We start from the raw sequence: 19,370 nt of genomic DNA, 5'->3' as shown, positions 1-19,370 counted from the left end.
TCTCTGCCTTTTTTGATGGGAGGGAGGTTTCTAAAAGAGCTGCCAACCTCCCAGGAGGCCAGGAGGGCAAGGTCCTCACTGGGCAGTTTGTAATTTCCTGCTTTCTCTAGAGAAAGGTTCTAGGCCACTGGTCTCCTCCCCTCCTCCCCAGACCTAAGCCAGCGAGCCTCTCCACCTCTTGTTGACTGGGTTCAGGGCAAGGAAGTATGTCGCTTCCCCGCCTCCTTGACACAGAACACCGCGTTCTGAATTATTTCCAGCCTGCCGGCCCTGGGAATTTGTACTTACTTCTCATTTCCTCCCCTTGCACATTAGAAATATTAGATCCCGAAAATAATCCAAGTCATAATGTCCTGCTGGCCGTGTGTGAAGGTGTATTTCCCCCAAAGCTGTTCCGCTGTTTCTCTCTCTCTCTCTCTCTCTCTCTCTCTCTCTCTCTCTCTCTCTCTCTCTCTCTCTCTCTCTCTCTCCCCCCCCCTTTCCTTTCTCCATTATCTTGTATTTCAGCTCCAACTTGTATCCTGACTGGAACGTTCTTTGGGGGAATGTGGGTGAACAATATGGAGGGAGGGTTGTGAGGAGTGTTTAGGGTCTGGGGGGTCTCTGACTCTCCACTGTGGTCCTGTCACAGGGTCAGAGGGCATAAATCCCACAAGTGCTATGTGTAAGATCTACCTGTGAAGCCTGGGCTCATGAATGGATCCCAGAAAAGGAATTCCAATCAAAAGCAGGGTGTCTGTCCAGAGTGGCCACAGAGCGGCACCTAAGAAACATTCGTTAACTAATTTATCAATAGTCACTGAGTGCTGGCCACATACAGTGCACCCTGCCATCTTCTGGGTAGCATTGGATGGGAACATAGATGCAGTTCTCCATACCTTATAAGAAAGAGATGGCTTTGATTCTTGGGTGAGTCAAGATACCAAGGTACTTGCTCTTACTGAGGTAGAGTAGGGTTAGCAGGTAAGTGCAGGAGAGAGTAGGTGTAGTCTAAGCAAAACAGAAAGCATGTTAGGTCTGATCTTAGAAGTAGAGGAATGGCTAGGGTACTCTCTTCCTTCATTCTTTTGAAGACAGACTCTTGCTATGTAGCCCAGGTTAGCCTCAGACTCAGGATTCTCCTCCCCCTGCCTCTTGAGAGTTAGATTATAGGCATGTACTATCAGTGTGGGCTTGAGTCCCCTTTTGGAAGAGCCAAGAACTCTCTGGCATAATTTGTAAACTACAGCAAGGTGTGTCTGTTTAGGGTAGGGAACTTCAAGCTTTCTTCCCAGGGATTTCGTTTTGTACCATCCACTTCCTTCTTTTTCTCCATCATGGCCCTCATCACCTAGTTCCTTCTTTCCCATTTCCTGCCCAGGCAGGTGCATGTCCTTAGCACAGCCCTTACCCACAGAAGCCAACCAAGGCTTCTACAGACAACACTAAGTTTGGAATCAGGGAAGCCTGGGTTTGAATCCCAGCTTGGCCATTCACTGTGTGCCGGGTTTTGGCATCTTTACCTGTAAAATATCAATCTTAGTACATGCCTTGGGATTATTGTGTGGATAAAGAAAACTGTGTGTGGTGCATCTGGTGTGCATGGATCCCAGAAGACTTACAGAGACAAGCCTAACATGGCCTATAAAGATGATATAAAGATGGGGTCCAGAAAAAGATGGATGGATGGAGAGATGGACTTTTCTTATGGGGCATATTGGGTAGATAGGAATTATAGCCTTATTCATAAGGATACCAGAGTAGACTATGGATAGCATGGACTACCATAGTGGACTATGGACAACAGAACATAAGGCCAGTTAGGGACCAGGTAAATGGAAGAATTAAGAAGGGATTCTTAAAATGGAGCTAGCCAATGGCTATCAGTCCCAAGGTCTCATGCTGGCATAGGGAAAGGAAATGGAGGCTTCTGACCATGACCTTGGACCATTGATGCTGAAGATTAGCTGATTTATTCGTATCAAGCCCAATGCTATGGCTAACTGGAAAATCAAATACACCCTCTCACGCTGAGGAAGAGACACCAAATCTCCAGGTGCCTATCACTGCTGTGGAACTTAGTTAGGGGCCTGTGTAGCTCGGCTTGGGTTTGTGGAAAGGAGAGAGAATGAACAGGGATTCAGCAACCCTAACGCACAAACTGTGGTCTGGCAATATCTGTGGTCCAGTGCTGCTGGAGCTGAGAATCCACAGGGAGGAAGGCAAGAGGCAGCTGGCAGGAGGTAGTGCCCACTTCTCAGATCGTGTGGCAAAGGGCCAGCAGTCTACTGCAGTGACTCTAAAAGTTGCTTCCCATGACTGGCTTAGGTCCTGTCAGGGCCACCTGAGAAGCCTGGGGGTTCTGCACCAGGTCCAGTCTTTGCTAGGATGGAGCTCTTTCTCAGCCTCCTTTACTGGCCTGTATCTTCCCAGCCTCTGCTGAGCATTCATTCCCATGGATGAGGATACCGCAGCTTTGAGACCTAGTCCATGCCCACAGTGACTCAGCCACAATTGTAAGAAAGAAAGGACTTGAGCTCAGAGTCCAGAGTCTACCTCCTGATACTTCCGTCCAGTGGTCCCAGCCCTATCCCTGCCATGCCCCAGAACCAGTCTCTTCCTGCTCCCTTAAGTCAGTCCTGCAGTGACTGGGTAGGTCCTTGTAATCCTTCCCTATATTTTTTGCTCCATTTAAAGTCCCTGAAGTTACTTCAGTCTGTATTCACTGATGTGGGCCTTGGCTCTCAATATGGCCTTCCTGGGGCCAGCTTTTCAAACAGGAGAGGAGGGAGGAGTCTGTGCCCCTTGGCTCTGTTTACACAGGCAAGGAGAAGATTGTGTCTGCAGTGGTAAGAGGAAAGTTGCTTCTTGTAGTTGAACCTGGAAACCCTAGGCCCTACCCATCCAGAGAAGGAAGATGCATCACTCAGAGAGCCTCACACACAAACACGGGAGGCTGTCTTCCCACTCCCACGTTTAATCATAGGGACGAACTTCCAGTTTGAGTGTGTTATGTTAGCTGGTTCTGGTGCCCAGGCCAGCGATAGTCTCCATTCCTCAAGGAGAACCCCAACTCAGGGGCATGAATTGTTCCAACCTTATCTCTGGGTCCCATTGGTTTTCTTAAACACAACTGAAGCTGAATCACTTTGTCATGGAAAGAGTTAAAAGCCACCCCCACCTGTAGTCAGGCATCTTAATTCCATGGAAAACTACCTGTAGTTAGAACAAGATAGCTTCTTCCTTCATGGTTATATTCCATGTTCCTCAAGAAATCCCAATGTGGTGCTCTTTTGCTAACTCCCAGACTCTCCTTAGTAAACCCTTTTTCCAGCAATGTTCTGGCATGTGGGGAGGGAGAGGGGGAGGGGGGAGGAGGGGAAGAGGGGGAGAGAGAGAGAGAGAGAGAGAGAGAGAGAGAGAGAGAGAGAGAGAGAGAGAGAATGAGAATGAATGAATCATCAACCTTCCTGGTAGAGAGGGAAAGGGGCTAGTTTCTACATGCTGACCAGGTTGGTCCCATCACAAGGTATTTATCCCACCTGCAAACTGGCTTTATCACGAGGTATCAAGAGTAGGCACAAGCTCCCCATTTGCCCTGTCTATCCCATCTGGTCTTCAAACTATGAGCTCACAAGCCTCATTTCTCAGTTGAACTGCAATGCCTGCAGGTCACAGCCAGACTTTTGATGACTCTGGGTTCCCAGGAGGCATATTCTGCCCTCCCTTGACTGTCTATCAGAATCAAACATTTTGAACATTGACTCTGAGCTGGCACAAGAGCACCACCTACTGCTGAGCAGTCCAAGGGCTCCTTTCTAAGTCCCTTGCTGTTTGGAACTGGAATTGTGGAGTTTCATCTCACGGCAGAGAGTTTGTAGCAGAACCCAGCATGGTCCTTCTACAGGAACCCTATCTGGGACAGATGGAGTGACAGAGAGGACATGAGAGGCAAATCCTGGAGACAAGGGAAGGAAGTGAGTCCAAAGGATGAGCCTGTGTCAGAGGGGAAGGAAGGGAATGCCAAGGCCGTGAGCTCAATGGCTGCCTGGGAGGGTTAAGGATGCAATCTGAAGTATTTTGGAGGAAGTCTAGATAGCCAAATGAAATGTAAAGTATGATGTTATCCAAGGCACAGAAGAGTGGAAGAGGTGAAGATTTCTAAAGCATGAATGTGCATCATGGGGTCCTTGCATTCTGTCCTACCCTCAAAGAGACAGCAGATTCTCTAAACCTTACACATGGGAGCTCACTGTAGTCATGAGAAATGGCCAGACTCCCCTCCACTCAGGAAGCTGCTTCTCAGCTCTGCACAGTGAGCTTTGTCCATGGGCATCTGAAAGCCAAGCACCTCCCAACACATGTACCTGACCCTTGCTCCCTGTGTGTTCCTTCCAGAACCCACACCTGCTGAGGTTTAAGGGGGTGTCTGTCCCTCTTCCTCAGATCTTTAAGGTTAAGTCTACCTAGCCCACATCCCTTCAACATAGCATCCATCTCTCCGAAGCAGGGATCCCAGAAGGCAAGCTGCCTCCTGCTCAGCCCTGTGGAGTCTTGTTCCCAGATGTGCAAATGATTGGCAGATCTGATTTTAGGATGCGTAGGAGGACTGGATGAGAACATCAACCAGACACTCCATTTTTACAGTAAAGATAATAGTTCCCATTTACTGAGTATATCCTGTATGCCAGGAACGCCATTAGTTCATCTAAATTAACCTGCCAAGGGGCCAGATCTCGGTGGATGCCTAAATTTAGTTCTGGGATAAAGTCAGGCACTATTTTCTCAGCTTCTTAAATAGGATTTGACCTCCTCAGTTCTACATTTTGGGAAGTGAGGGAAGTGCATTCCCTTACTCTGTTCCTGAAAATATTTTATCAGTGTTTGTGGTTTAAATGGAAAGAATTTGGCCATTCAGAGTCAATATCCCGGGGCTGCCTGGGCCGCCTCCTGGCTTGGCTGGTCCTGCTTCTCATCTGCTTGACTTGCTGGCTGCTGGGTGACCATTCCACTCTCTCTGTGGGGCAGTGCCTTACGGGGGTTTCAGTGTTTCTGAGCACACAGGTTGGAAATGAAATGCAAAAACAACAACAAAGAAAACAAACAAAATGCTGTTTACTGTGAGGAAAGACTAGGGAAACGGTTCATCCTAGTTCCTACAGTAAGGAGGACAAGAGTGGGAAGCAAGGCCTTTTGAGGCTGAGCCAGAGCCAGAGCCAGAGCCAGAGCGTGTGCCCCTCCAGACAGAGCTGGGCTGCAGTGCAGCTGTCAAGAACAGGGTGTGATTTTAGCATGAGGCTTTGCAGCCTGGGTTTTGCTAATCAGAAAGCAACTGCTTTCTGTGCTGTGGGCTTACTCTGTCTGAGCCAAGGGAGTGGGAAGGAGCTGGCATGCATGTGGAACCTGCTGTGCATCACACTGAGTCCCGGCTCTCTGGCTCTCTCCGAACTTCATTATCTTTATCTGCTTTGCCCCAGACATTTTGGGGTTTGTGAAAAGGAAGTGGGGAGGGGAAGGGATCAGGGGAAGTGGAGGCAGCAACTGAGTGGGTGAGAAGTCTAAACTACACTAACTGCTTTTGTATTTAAGGTGGGGGTTAGCTTAGAGCCCCCAGGTCAGAGGCAAAGCAGAGCTAACTGCATCCTGCTCCACTCTGTTGCTCCCCTTTGCTAGAGAAGTCCCAGTACCTTGCCTTGCACGTTTGCCCATAGAGGACCTTGTTTTAACTCCCTGGACCTTTGTTCAAGTGATCATGATAGACTCTCATTTCTTTTAGAGCCAGAAGAAATTAGAATCCCAGGAGACATGAAGAACATGTTTTTCTTCCTTCCGTGTTCATGGCGTACCTGCACCCGAGGCAGACTCATTCTCTCTTTAGAATAAAAGCACAAGAGTTAGAAGTTAGAAGAACACACTTTCCTTCATTCTGACTTGTTAAGCAAAGATGGGGACAAAATGGATTGGAAGCAATTAAGAAAGGAAAGTTACCACTATTGTCATCTTGCTTGAGATGTGGCTCATGGGTAGAGTGCTTGCCTAGTTTGTTTAGTTCCTCAGCACCATAACAGGACCATTGCTGTTAAGCTCCTGTGTGAGCTGTCCCGTAGTCTGGACAATACCAGTGGGTATGAGCTGAAGGGAACGGGAGACTTTCATTGTATACCCTCCTTTCTCAAGGCTCATCAGCCCGTACTGCTTGCTGATGGTTGGGGTTGAGTCTAATAGGAATTCCCTTATTGCTGACATACTACAATCTACATAAATTGTTAAATAAAGATGCAAGCCCATCAAAATCTCCCCTTCTGACTAAATCTCAAGGGCAGGGCCGGGGAAGCTGTAGATTATAAGAAAACCTTTCAGATGGTTCTTAATTAAGGCTATTTGATGAACTAATAAGGCAGACACTGAAGAACTTGAGGTAAAACATTTGTCAGGAGCGACTTATCTAGTCAAAGTGGACATTAGGAGAAATTGAAGCTTCAATTTAGAAGGAAGGTAGTAGCCTGGAGATTTGGGGTTGGAGCAATTTTGGCAGAGAAAGATGCAGGCAACGGTGTGAAAGGAGAGTGCACATGGTATGCGTGTGTGGCAGTGAATACACTACTGGGAAGGATGCTTGGTGTGGGAGTATCCTGCAGTGATGGGCGGTGCAGGTGTTTAGGGGATGTCCTGCTGAGAGCAGTGTTTGCAGAATAAACCTGGTCCAGGCAAGTGACTTGTTATAGGGACAGAATGGAGAGAGAGAGATCAGTAGGATGGAAATCACAATGATCCAGGTAGAAGAGGCTGTGGTGTGAGGAGCAGAGCATTAGAAGTAAAAGGCCTGGAATGGAAACCTGAGAGACAGTGCTAACATGATAGAGAGGATGTGGCAGTTTGACAAGTGGGCAGGACAATAGGGGGACATTGCTGCTGTATCCACAGGTGCCATGTATTAATAGGGAATCCACACATATCCCGTTATTCTGCATGTACGGTGGTTTAAAGGCGTGGGTTTTGGCATCAGACAAAGCTAGACCTCAGTTTTTAGTGTGCTAGCGTGACCATGTGACCCTGACTTGAATCTCTCTGAATCTGTTCCTTCCCATAGAAAGAGGGCTGCTGCTGGCACTTGTCACCTCTTCAAGCTGCTGTGGGGTTGAGATCATGTATATAAATCCCATTGTGTAGCTCTGGGCACACAGTTATCCTTGTCAGTTATCCAAGAAGTTACAGATAGAGGGCATCCTGGAACAGGAAATTGCTCTGGATGTCGGTTCAGATGGACATTAGATTCTAAATTGATCTCCATCACTTCTAAGCTGTGTGATCTTAGGCAATTTACTGCACTTCTTCCTACATCATCTCAGACCTGTGGGAAGTTGATCCAGGAACCCCTGAGGATACCCGAATCTGAGGATGTGCAATTTCCTTATGACAAATGATATAATATCGATATGTAACCTACAGGCACCTTCCGGGATACTTTTAAGTTGTCTGTAGATTCCTTAGGATACCTACCTAACACAGTGAAGATACTGTGTTTGTGTGTGTGTGTGTGTGTGTGTGTGTGTGTAATCACAGTTAATAAGTCCCCAGATTCATGAAGAACTGACTATACTAAGTTCTTACCACGTTAAAATACAACTTCCAGTGCCTTTTGTAACAACATTAATATGGGGATTGTTTGAGACAAACTGTTTAAGTCCAATCTTTACACTGTCATAGTAAAGGTTTGAGTGACACAAACAGGAGCCAGGAGATGGCAGCCAGGGAAGTGGAAGGCAAGTGTGGAGACATCCGTGGACTTGGTGAGCTTCCAAAATTAGGATGTCTCTGCCATTCCCAGCATGCGGAGAATAGGTATAAAATGTGATAAGAGAAAGTTCAAGTATAAGAAAATCTTGATTTCCACAAAATCCAGGAAATTGGGTGCCAGGAAAGAAGGAGGAAGCTAGATAGATCTGCAGGCAGATGGACGGCCTGCGGCTAAGAAGCACCTGGCTAAGAGGGCCAGCCAGGGAGTGTCAGGAAAACATAAAACAAAACCACGTCCATTCTCCATGAGAATAAACTGACAATATGGACTTGGGAAGTGGGGGGCACCTGAATTTCTTATTGTGGGTACAGACTCAAGCAGGCAGTAAGCAGACCCTATTACATGAACTCTCAGAGGAAGCAGACAGAGGAAAAACCAGAGCAGCAGAGGCAGAGCCCAGTTCTGAGAGCTTGGGAGAAGGAAAGTTAGAGTAGCAATATGAACTGAACCTCTGGACGCTCCTGTCTCTCAGATGTGCATCTCTAGATCAATTAATTAAATCCTTTGAGCCTTAGTCTTCTAGTCTGTAAAATGGATATGATGATACTGGAGATTAATAATGGGGAGATAATTAGACCATCACTGGGAGGATTAAGTAAATTAATATGTGTAAAATGCTTAGGACAATATTCAGCATGTAGAGTACTTAAAAAGTAGTAACTGTTGGGATTGTTTTTGCTACCATTAGTGTTATTACTGTTATGTGGGAAATTTGAACATGAGAACGAGGGATGGAGAACTACAAGATGAGGAGAAAGTACAGCACCCTCGTCAACGTGTTCCAGCTTTGGCAATGCAGCTTGATAACTGCGTCCAAGTCTTTTCTAAACATTCAGCCTTACCAATCGAGGGGCAGTGTTTGTCACTGATCTACTGAGAATGATATAAGGTGAGAACCGTAGCTTGCCACCAGGCAATCCCTTCAGAAACCCAGCCCAGACATCCAGCTCAGGTACAAGGAGATAGGATCTACCTTGACAAGTGCAAGTGCAAGTGCGAGCATGCTTACAAACTTGGTGCCCCAGGGGAACCTGTACATCTTGTAACACTTGTCACAGCTGACAGGGTCCCTGCAAAGAACAATGTTTCCTTGCAAAAGTCACCACAGTCAGGGAATCCTGAGCTTTGGTGTCCACACTAATACACATGTAGTATTGTTGTAGTTACTCCTAATCCCAGTGCAGCTTTCCAGTCAGGGAGCATCTTTATATTTCGCCAAGACTCAATAACATGCTGGCTTGAAGCATCTTTATTTGTTGTCATGGAAACAGGATCTAGATGCTAACTGGAGGTTGGATTACTATGCAGAAGAAGGAAAGAGTTTTTCTCACAGTGGACATTTGTTTGTGCCATAGAAAAACCCGGACTGTTTAAGTTGTGAGCAGCAGTTGGACATGGGTGTTAAGGTTTAAGGGATTCGGGTGGAAGGTGAAGGAAATGTACTATGGGGTCAATAGTGTGCCTACAGACACAACCTGATTGGTGACACTGGCATCCTAGCTGATTAATGAGCAAACATAGATGGTGCCTCCTAGATGGTCAGCTGGGCTCTCCTCCTGGGAGCAAACAGGACTTCTGAAAAGCAGCTTCCTTTAAGAAATAAACATCTGTAGGCAGACATGCCACCAGCAGAAGAGAAAACAGGCATAGCTAAGGACACCTTCTCTCCCTCAATAGATGTTTATCACCATGACAGCCTGTCAGATTGTGTCTCTGCCTCCGTTAAGGTCAGTGTAATGATGATCTCTTCAGAGTACACACACACACACACACACACACACACACACACACAGTCCGATGGACTGAATAGATGAATTGGTACAAGAGAGGTGACTGGCTGTAGGGGCTCTTGAAATCTAGAAACTAGGTTCATATTTTGGGATCCTTAATATTCTCTCTTCCGTGTTTGCCTCCCTCCCTCCTCTTCCCCCTCCTCCTCCTCTTTAGGAAATCAGGAGGTTTCATCCTAGGAGAGGAGATCATTGAAAAAACAGGGTTGAAGGGTTTTAAGAATCCTAGGCAAGAACACACACACACACAAGAGGACTGTGTATTGCTCTGTTTGTACAAGAACATGTGGCCCAGGGTAGCCAGAGTTTCTGTGAAAACAGAATTGTGAAGTCAGGAGATCTGCTTGGTTCCCAGGAGTATGTGTGAGCATATGTGAGTGTGTGTGTGTGTGTGTGTGTGTGCATGTGAGTGTTTGTTTATGTGTGTGTGTGTGTGTATGTGTGTATGTGTAGGGCCTCTCATCTTCTGTCTGAAATCCCCATCCATGGCTTGTGCTCAGAAAGCTATTGAGCTATTTCTACATCCAGGAAAAACTGATTCCAAAAGGGATTATAGGAAACAAATGGCTTTTTAATAGGCATCTCTCCTGAGTGGGGGGAAACCTGTTAACAGGGAACGGGGGGTGGGGGGATCAGTCTCTAGTAGTGGCTGAGAGGGTGGGGAAGAAGGAGCATGGATGCTTCCTTGCCAGGGAGGCAGATAAGGACCAAGGGCTTGCTTTAATATTTTATCTCTGTGGTCAGGCCATTCAAGGCAGTCAGGAGGCACCTGAATTCCAGGTATAGTGATGGAGGGGCTCTGAGTCTTTTGTAGGCAGACACACCTACACTCACAGGGTCCCTGAATGAGTGAAGGCTGGTGCCTCTGGACTGCTTTCTGAAGAGGCCTGTGGTTGTTCTAGTAGTGTGTCTCAGGTGAGTGGGTTGTGGTGTTTTGTGTGTGTGTGGACTGCATTTGTGAGCGAGTCCCACCAGCCCATGGGGTTTGCAGCATGAATTTTTCAGCTTTATATCCAGACCTTTTACCTATTGTTTTGCTTTAAGTGGGAATAGGCTAGAACATACTATTATATATATTAAAAATCCATATGTGTACAGCCTCCAACAAAGCCTTTTCTAACCCCTCATTTTATTTGAGTGCCCCTGGTAGCCTAAAATTTAAAAAGTATAAATTAATATTCTTGTTTTACAGATAAAAACTGAGGTTCTGGCCCTTGATACAACTTGGCAGAGTTCATACAGCAGCCTGTAATGATTTGTATTTTTCTGCTCTTTGTACTCTAACACAAGGTTTTTATTTTATAATTGGCTGGAGACCTTGTTTCCCTGGGCCTAACAAGATTTACCTGCAGGAGGTTGTTGAACCTGGCAGGGCACAGCTATTATGGATGAAGAACTGCAGGGGTGCAGAGCACGTCTCTGGGTGGACTGGGACCTGCATCTCCAGCCAAAGGAAACCCACTGATTGGTTTTTGTCCCTTTACTTAATCAGCTCGTCTTGTTTGCAATGTAATCTATAATTAGAGAGTGTACAGCACCAACAAAAGTCAGGTGGTTTGAAAGTTAGAAGACGTCAGCTGCTTTCGCTAAGTGCAGGAAAATAAACACAAGATTTTTTACTTAATACCCCTGCTCTATGAAATAGTTATGCTTCATTAAAGACAGAACAGAGCAATAAGAGCCGTTTAGCTAACCCATCTTTTAAAAAATGGAAAGTCTTGTGTTTATTTTTTCCTAATCTGCATTTAAATAGATTCCTTTAATGTTGACTATTTATGAAGAACCAGATTTGTGTGTTTTTACTTAAGTTAGCTAGCATAAAAATTACTTAGCTTAGTTAAAATGAAACAGAAAAAAAAAGCCTCAAGTAGCTTACATAGAACATCTTTCTTAATAAGATGAGAGAAAACTATGCTCTGATCAGACAGAGATATAATTGCATTATTTAGGTATGACCATCCTAACGGTCATGTCTAAAATGAAAGAATTGTTGTTTTGTGGGAGCGGGAACATAAACAACCCAAAGCTGCTGTGGCTATATTTTCTTCTGCTTTCTCCTCCTTTACGTCTTTCGGCCACTCCAGCTCAAGGGTCTTCCAGATACCAAATTCAAATGGACCGAATTGTCAGTGGTCTGGGCTTGAGATTAGAACCCTTTGGAAAGGTGTTTCTTCTCTGGACATTAACAATCCTAGACTAAGGCCAACTGTCATCTTCCCTCTCTCTCCTCCTCCTTCCCTTCCTTCCCATCCCCTTCCTTCCTTAATCCCTCCCAGCATTTACTGAGAGCTATCCCCAGGCCTCTGTGATCCTTCCTCATGGTGCAGCCATAGAGAGGTGGTAGCTGGGTAGCCTGGGGCATCATGGCATTGCAGCCTCTCAGAGCCTGGCTGACAGTCACTCAGCAAATGTAGCACAGACTAGAATAATGATTTTTAGGATTTGGGCTTCATTCCTCTGAGCATGCTCTGTTGTCACCTTATGGTAATAGCCATGTGACACTGTAAAGGTCACAATAAAATGACACATGCAATTGGACATCTGATTGTGAACTTGAAAGCGCCTGAAAAATGTTGTGGCAGTGACTTAGGAGTGACTCTTCTCTGGCTATAAAACAAGGCCAGTTTTCTTGCTACATTCCTTAATTTAATCACTAGAAATAGGAGCTATAGCAATGAATATACCGTCTAAGTCAGGAGACTCCATAAAACTCATTTTTGTTTTGAATAGAAAAAGTATGGTTTTTTATGGGTTTCAAAAATGTTCCATTTGTAAGCCGGGATGTTCACCCCCATTCTAAGGAATACTGGCCTTTGCAAATCAGAATATGTAATGTATTATAGATCAGAATATATGACATAACTATTATTTAATAATATGTATTATAATAAATATATAAGATATGTTTATAATATAATATACAAATATAATAATATACTATCATTTAATATATTAATATTTAATATAACATAATATAGTATAATGTTATTTCTTTGAAGCAGTTTCTCCAGAATAAGATAGACTTGGTCAGGGTGCCTCACTACTGAATTTGGGGATGGCATGGGTGCCAGCGTCAGTCTGTGAGGCGCTGACCCAGCAGAGTGCACAGCTGCTGTAGCAAGCTTTGTCTTACCTCTTACACTTTACACTGCTTTCCACCTCCCTTGGCCTGTGTCCAGCCCGCCTCTCCCTGCAGCCTGGCAGGGACCCAGTGCCCAGCAACGTAATCACTGTGGTGCTGCACACACCTCCTCTGCCAGTTTGTGTGCATCTAAAGAGTTATTCAATAGACAGTACAAGGTCACTGCTGGGGCTGCTGAGAGAGCCCAGGGGGAACACAGTCATCAGAAGTTCCAAGGGCTCCTGGCACTTCAGGTTTTCATTAACTTTATTGATTCTTTTGTAAATAAGGAAGGAGGGGGAGAGATTATTTTGAAATGAGGTTTCAAGGAAGAAATCTTAAGGTGAAAAATTGCAGAATGAGAATCCTCTAAATTCCAGTACTTTTCTTTTTTTTTCCCCCTTCATTCTTAATGGTAACTAGGGATTGGGGGCGCCCTGGCCAGCAGCTGCCTGCCGTGTGGGGCTCGCTGAGGCTGATAGACTCAGAATGCTCAACACAGATATGTGCTCAGCCTGTTCAGGAGCCTGCAGCCTGAAATAAACCCTTTGCTACTTGAGTAGCTCTGGTGAGAGAGTCTCCAGCCTGCTGATGTTCTTATGCTCAGGCATGAGTTATTGTAGCCCTGATGTCTCTAGGCCCCCAGACACATGAGTCTAGCTGTCCATGGGGAATGCTTGACTTAAATCTCCCTATGCCTTTCAAATGCAGGACTATTTCTGCACACCCTAGTTTCTAATCCTCATCCTTCAGTGATTCCCATGGTGGTACTTGGGGTTGCAGGAACCAGGGTACCATGGCCTGTCTCCCCAGCTCTCTCTCACCCCCTCTTCTCCAAGTGATAATGAGCCCTCGGAAGATCCTGACCAAAGAGAATTCTCAAACCTTCCTGCTTCTTCAGGCCCTCACCTGTACCTGGATTGGTGTGCCACACACTCCCCCCAGTATGACCCCTGCCTCTCCTAGTCCACGCCCCACACTGCTGCCACAGCTCATCCATACTTTATAGGAGCCTCCCCCACACATTGCTATCAACACGTGGTCCACATCCCTTCGTGTGCATGTGCCCTTCATGGTCACTCCGTGCACCTGCCTCCTCAGCCGCATGTTGTCAACAGTAAGCGGCACTGAGTTGCTTTCAGTGCCTGTGACATATTGGGCTGCCCCAGTCTCCCTCCTGTGTCACCATTCTCTCTTTGTCCAATCACTCAGCCTACTTCAGCTTTCTGGTCTTCAGCTTTCTGGTTCCTCTCTAAGTCAAGGCTTAACACAGGATCCCCTTTTCTGGGGAGTATGGTGTTCCTTTTCCTCTGTTAGTAATAGACTCTAACATATTCATGGACCTTTGGAGTTGTGATTTAAGTTACATACACACACACAAACACACCACTTACACACCATACACACATAGGTTCACACATACACACACACACACCATACATACACACATATCATATGTGTGTATGTATGATGTGTGTATGCATATGTGTGTGTATATATATGTATGTGTGTGTATGCATATGTATGTGTATACATGTATATGTGTATACATATATGTGTATAGATAGATGATTTTGAAAGAGGATGTTGGGGGGACACAGAAGGAGTTGGAGGGAAGATAGTGATGTTAGTGGTGAAAATGTGTTATACTCAGTACGAAATTCTCTAAACAAACAAACAGAATCTGATCCATGTCAGCTTCTACACTTTATAAAAGCCACCTAATTTCAAGAACCACCTTTTCAACATTTTTGCCCCTCTGCCACCTTGGGCATGGCAGGTATCCCATACATGCTAATTGAACTTAACTGGAAAAGCAAACTTAGTTTTCTGTGTAAGGAGAAGAGCTAGCACTGGAAAGCTGGTGTAGCCTACAAACCCTGTCTCAGCTCATCTGGTCCTCTCACCACCCTGGGAGTGGCTACAGCGCTCCCGCCACACACACGCACACAGGCACACAGGCACACACACACACACACACACACACACACACCCCTCACCACCCTGGGAGTGGCTACAGCGCTCCCGCCACACACACATGCACACACACACACACACACACCCCTCACCACCCTGGGAGTGGCTACAGCGCTCCCGCCACACACACATGCACACACACACACACACACACACACACACACACACACCCCTCACCACCCTGGGAGTGGCTACAGCGCTCCCGCCACACACACACACACACGCACACACACACACACCCCTAGGCGTGTAAACATGGAGCACATGGCCTGAGAAGAGTGGCCTTCTTCACAGGGCCTGAGTTCCAGCTCAGTCAGGTCTCTGGCCTTTTGCTGAAGACACCTTGACTCCGCCCTTTTCCTTTCCATTGGCTACAGCAGCTAGCTCGGGGACACACAGACTGTCAAAGGAGAGACCCTGCACCTAAAGACCTGCTCCCCAGCACCTTCTAGCAAGCTTCTGCGCTTTTTTATTGCATTGACTGAGTCTCATTCTTATTTCCGAGACAAACTGAGTGCTTGGGAGGGAGCATGCGCTGGTTCTTAGACCTGGCATCTGAAAGAGCTAGGAACTTCCTGGAATTGTGGCTCTGGTGAGTCTCCTGTGTGGGGACTTCCTGGAGAAGACATAGCTATCTGAGTGAGTGGGCTAAGCCTCCCCACTTGCTCTCTCAGTGACTGTCCTTGAAGCATTCTAAAGACTTTATGAAGGGTCAGTAGCTACCTTGGGATAATAAACACTACCATCCCATCTCAATTCTCACCCTCACGGTCTCTTTTACTTAGGCTCTGTAGAGATATGGAAACTTCTTATAAATTTTTATGCTAAAACAATGAGGATTCTTCTCTAAAACCAGACTGCGGCCCACCCGGACTCCAGGGCGATGGCAGCATCTCCCTGGGAAACGGCTAGAGGGCTGTATTCTTCTCTGTAGCTTTGAATGCTTTGCCTGCTTGACCTATGACCCTTCTCATCACTCTGTCCCTTCTTCTCCCTTCTAGATGTTCGACTGGATAAGCCACAACAAGGAGTTATTTCTTCAGAGCCACACAGAGATCGGAGTCAGCTACCAGCATGCACTAGACCTCCAGACACAGCACAATCACTTTGCCATGAACTCCATGGTGAGTGGAAAGGCCGTTCGCAACATGCCTCTGGGATTGGACAAGAAAGGGCTGGGACAAAGAAGAAGGAGGAGCAGATGAATTAGAATAGGGAGCACTGACCATGCAGATCCCTTACCAGTCCATTTTCCAATATGGGGACCTGTGCAGGGACCGAGCCAACAGCTGTTCCTACGGCAGATCTCCATTCCACTTTACACTATGAAAGGAATGTGCTTGGCGGTTGTAAGCAGCAGCGTTAGCTCAGACAAGACTGAAAGGCCAGAGAGTCACCAGTTCCACTTCACTGACTTCACTGACAGTTTTTTGGTCCCCAGCATATGTGAGTCACCGAGCAGGGATAGAGAAGGGCTTAAAGCTATGTTGTATTGGGAAGTGTTGAGTGACTTGTGGCTGCTCACAGTGGGAAGGAGAACCCTGTGGGACACATGATTGCTGCCTTCAAATATTTGAGTGCTGATTTGGAGAGAAGGGAGCAGAGTTGTTTCATGTTGCTCTAGAAGGGAGATGTTTCCAGAGGATGGCGGTCTGTGGAGTCGGCAGTGTGGCTTACAGGGAGGGGTGGGACACGGGAGTGAGTGTGCATGATGGGAGTGTTCAAGTGTGCTTGAAGTAAGAGCAGACCATTTACTCTCAACGTGGCCACAGGGAATTTACCTCAATGTTTTAGCTCCTTCATCTGCGAAATATAAATCATAACTATCTTAGAAGTTTGCTTGGGGGAATCAACAAGTTAACTAATAAGTTGGAACTGTGTCTGGCCCGTGATAAGTCATCAGAAAATGCGGATGTTATGGTAGACCTGGGAGCCCAGAGTGAATGACGTGTGATCCCTCAGAATCCCAGCTTTGGGGATGCTATGCTTTCTGTGTCAGAGCTCCAAGGCTTCCTTTTGAAATCTTCTCTGTCCTTAAACCTTCTTACATTCCAAACACATGGAGCGTAAGAACGCATCCCCCAAAGACACCCTTTTTCTTTCTTTTTTTTTTTTTTTTTGAGTTCTTCCTTCTGGCTCTGTTGGTCCACAGACACAGCTCCACCATTTTCCCTGAAATAAACAAAGGGTATACATCACCCTTTGCAGCTTTGCCCCTGGGAGTGGGAGAAAAACAAAAACTGGAAGATGGCAAGGGCCGGTAAGGAAGAAAAACGTCACGGTCAACAAATCAACAGAATTGTTTTAAATGTGCTTAGTACTGGACTGAACACGCTGAAGAAGAAATGATTCCATCCTTTAGTTGTTCATTGTCTGCTTACAGAGCTGAAACTCAGTCACAGTGTAGTTTGCTATGTACATTGCCAGATATGCTAAGTTAACTAAGGGCATTAAAATCTAAGTGGCTGAAAGCTAGTGCAAAGTAGGCTCATCACAGGCACCAGTGACAGAGTGAGGAGCAGCCACCATCTCAGATGCTGCTAGATGTTGTTTAGCCAGAAAAGTGTGAAACCAAGCACAACTGACTCTGAGAAGTGACATGTCCACTGGCCAGTGTTTATGCACATTTCAGTGACCAGTATCAACCTCAGTACCCATTCATCTCTAACCTCAAGGGGACAGGGTCAGGTTGTCTCTGAGAGGGTGGGCTAGATGTGAACAGCCATAAGAACAAGCGTAGGGAGCCACCAAAGCTCTAGGTAGAGGTGGACACTGTGAGGTTTGCACCGGAAGATGGTTGACTGTAGAAAACAAGGTTGCAAAGCCAGCATGGCCTTGTGATGACGTTGGGCTACCACCCAGTCTTGTGTCCTCATCTAAATGTCAAGACCCCTTCCCTCCCAACTGCAACTATTTCTTATCCCAGGCTCAGTCCCACAGGAACAAAGTAATTGATCACGGGTGATTAGACTGTGAAGCCAAATCTAGTCAAGTTTGATTATCTGTGTGCCTTGTGGATTTCCCCCAAAGACATTCACAAATTCTGTGTCAGAATTTTCACCTCACCCAACTGCCTGGCCCAAAGGCAGTCAGACTTGTTTTAATAAGCAGCAAAGACAAACATAATTAGGGAGGGAAAGCTGCCACCAAGCCCCTTGAACCACGCGTGATGAGCTAGACGGAAAGCGCCTTTGGCTGTGAATTATCTGCAATACCGCTCTCCCCAGTTACCGTGGGTAACTGTGAGTTAACGGCACACTGACAACCTTTACGGTGACAAATCTACTGTGGAAGTAATTTTCAGGACAAAAACAAGGGAGGAAATATTGAAGAGAGCGTCTTCTAAACCTGGAAAAGGAAAGGCTTAATAGCAATAGCCAATTAGTGTGAAGCAGTCCACAGCCTGCCTTAGCTCCTCAGTGAATGCGCCAGCAGCAAGCAGTGGCAAGGCGAGGCATCTATAGCCTGATTAGGCTGAATCTCCTCTTGGGCTGCTGGGTAAGGGAAGAGGAATCCCAGGATTGTTTGGTCAAACCGCTTGGGCACCCGTGCTTCATAAGCTCAGCTCGGTGCCCGTGTTTTCTGGGAAGTTTACAGGCTTGTTATTAAAAGGAGCTTCCTACAAAGACGGGTGGCATCGTTCCAAACAGGTGAACGGAGAGAATTACAGGCGCTTTCCCTGGCCTCGGTGATGAATGATGCTGCCAAGAAACAGATGAATGCCAGCAGCTATCGTGACTCCAGCCAATGACTGCAGGAATGATCAGTTCTTCAGGGAGAGTTGGGGGAAGGGGCAAGGATGTGAATGGTTCTGCAAATTCATTGAGGCATTTCAGTCTCCATTCTTGGACCCCTCATTCATTCTCTCTCTCTCTCTCTCTCTCTCTCTCTCTCTCTCTCTCTCTCTCTCTGTCTCTCTGTCTCTCTGTCTCTGTCTCTGTCTCTCTCTCTGTCTCTGTCTCTCTCTGTCACACACACACACACACACACACACACACACACACACACACACACACAGGTTTTGTAGCATATTCTACTTCAAGCTGCAGATGAGTTCCTTACTGTTTAATCTTGTTTTACTGCCGAATTAGGCCAGTGCTTCTTATTTTGGGGAAGGTCAAGAGCCCTATCATGTAAAACCTAAGCTATGGGTCCTCTCTGCAGAGGAATATATATGCAAATGTTTTTAAATATTTTTTAAGAAAAACCATACAGTGCTAAATCTTGATGATCAAACTTCCCAGTTTTAGAACTCAAGAACTCAATAACTTCCTTTTATAAATCACAGAACAAGTAATTGAGAGTCAGGTCTTGTGCCGGACGCTGGGCCTGTGGTGATGAACTCACATGCAGAGTTGGGTCCCACAGAACTCACAAGAAAGGCAGATGTTAGGTGTGTAACTTCATCAATAAATAGGTAATTACAAACCAATAGCACCAACGTTTGTTGTCCTCAAGGAAGGGGAAAAGGAAGAGAGGGATAGAGAGGAGGGAGGGATGAATACTGTATGCATTTTTAAATATTAGTATCCTGTAGAAAGCTTGGTAAAAATGCATATTTCTCTGCTTTTTCCTCTTTCTCCTGTCATGGAAAGTCACAGTCTCTGTGAGTGGGTCCCTGGGAACCTTTTTCACAAATTCCTCAAATGATGGACATTCCCACTACAGTGAGAAAGCTCTTGTTCTCTGGCCTTTATTTGTATAA

General features: G+C 46.1%; 1 protein-coding gene across 37 annotated transcripts in view; it reads left to right on the top strand.

Moving 5' to 3' along the window:
• Kalrn (kalirin, RhoGEF kinase) overlaps positions 1-19,370 on the top strand; it is a 604,205-nt gene that overhangs the window by 225,365 nt on the left and 359,470 nt on the right. For all 37 annotated transcript variants that reach the window (XR_001781845.2, XR_001781844.2, XR_003951799.1 and 34 more), the window contains one exon: positions 15,667-15,789. Coding sequence is in view for 34 of the 37 variants with exons in the window: in XM_011245955.2 (XP_011244257.1) it covers positions 15,667-15,789 (123 nt within the window). In the remaining 3 variants the exon portion in view is untranslated. The remainder of the gene's footprint in view (positions 1-15,666; positions 15,790-19,370) is intronic.

Source organism: Mus musculus, chromosome 16 (genome assembly GCF_000001635.26).
Source record: "Mus musculus strain C57BL/6J chromosome 16, GRCm38.p6 C57BL/6J".
NCBI classification, from domain to species: domain Eukaryota; kingdom Metazoa; phylum Chordata; class Mammalia; order Rodentia; family Muridae; genus Mus; species Mus musculus.
The sequence above is the reverse complement of the archived record's forward strand: the minus strand, read 5'-3'. Positions and strand labels throughout refer to the sequence as shown.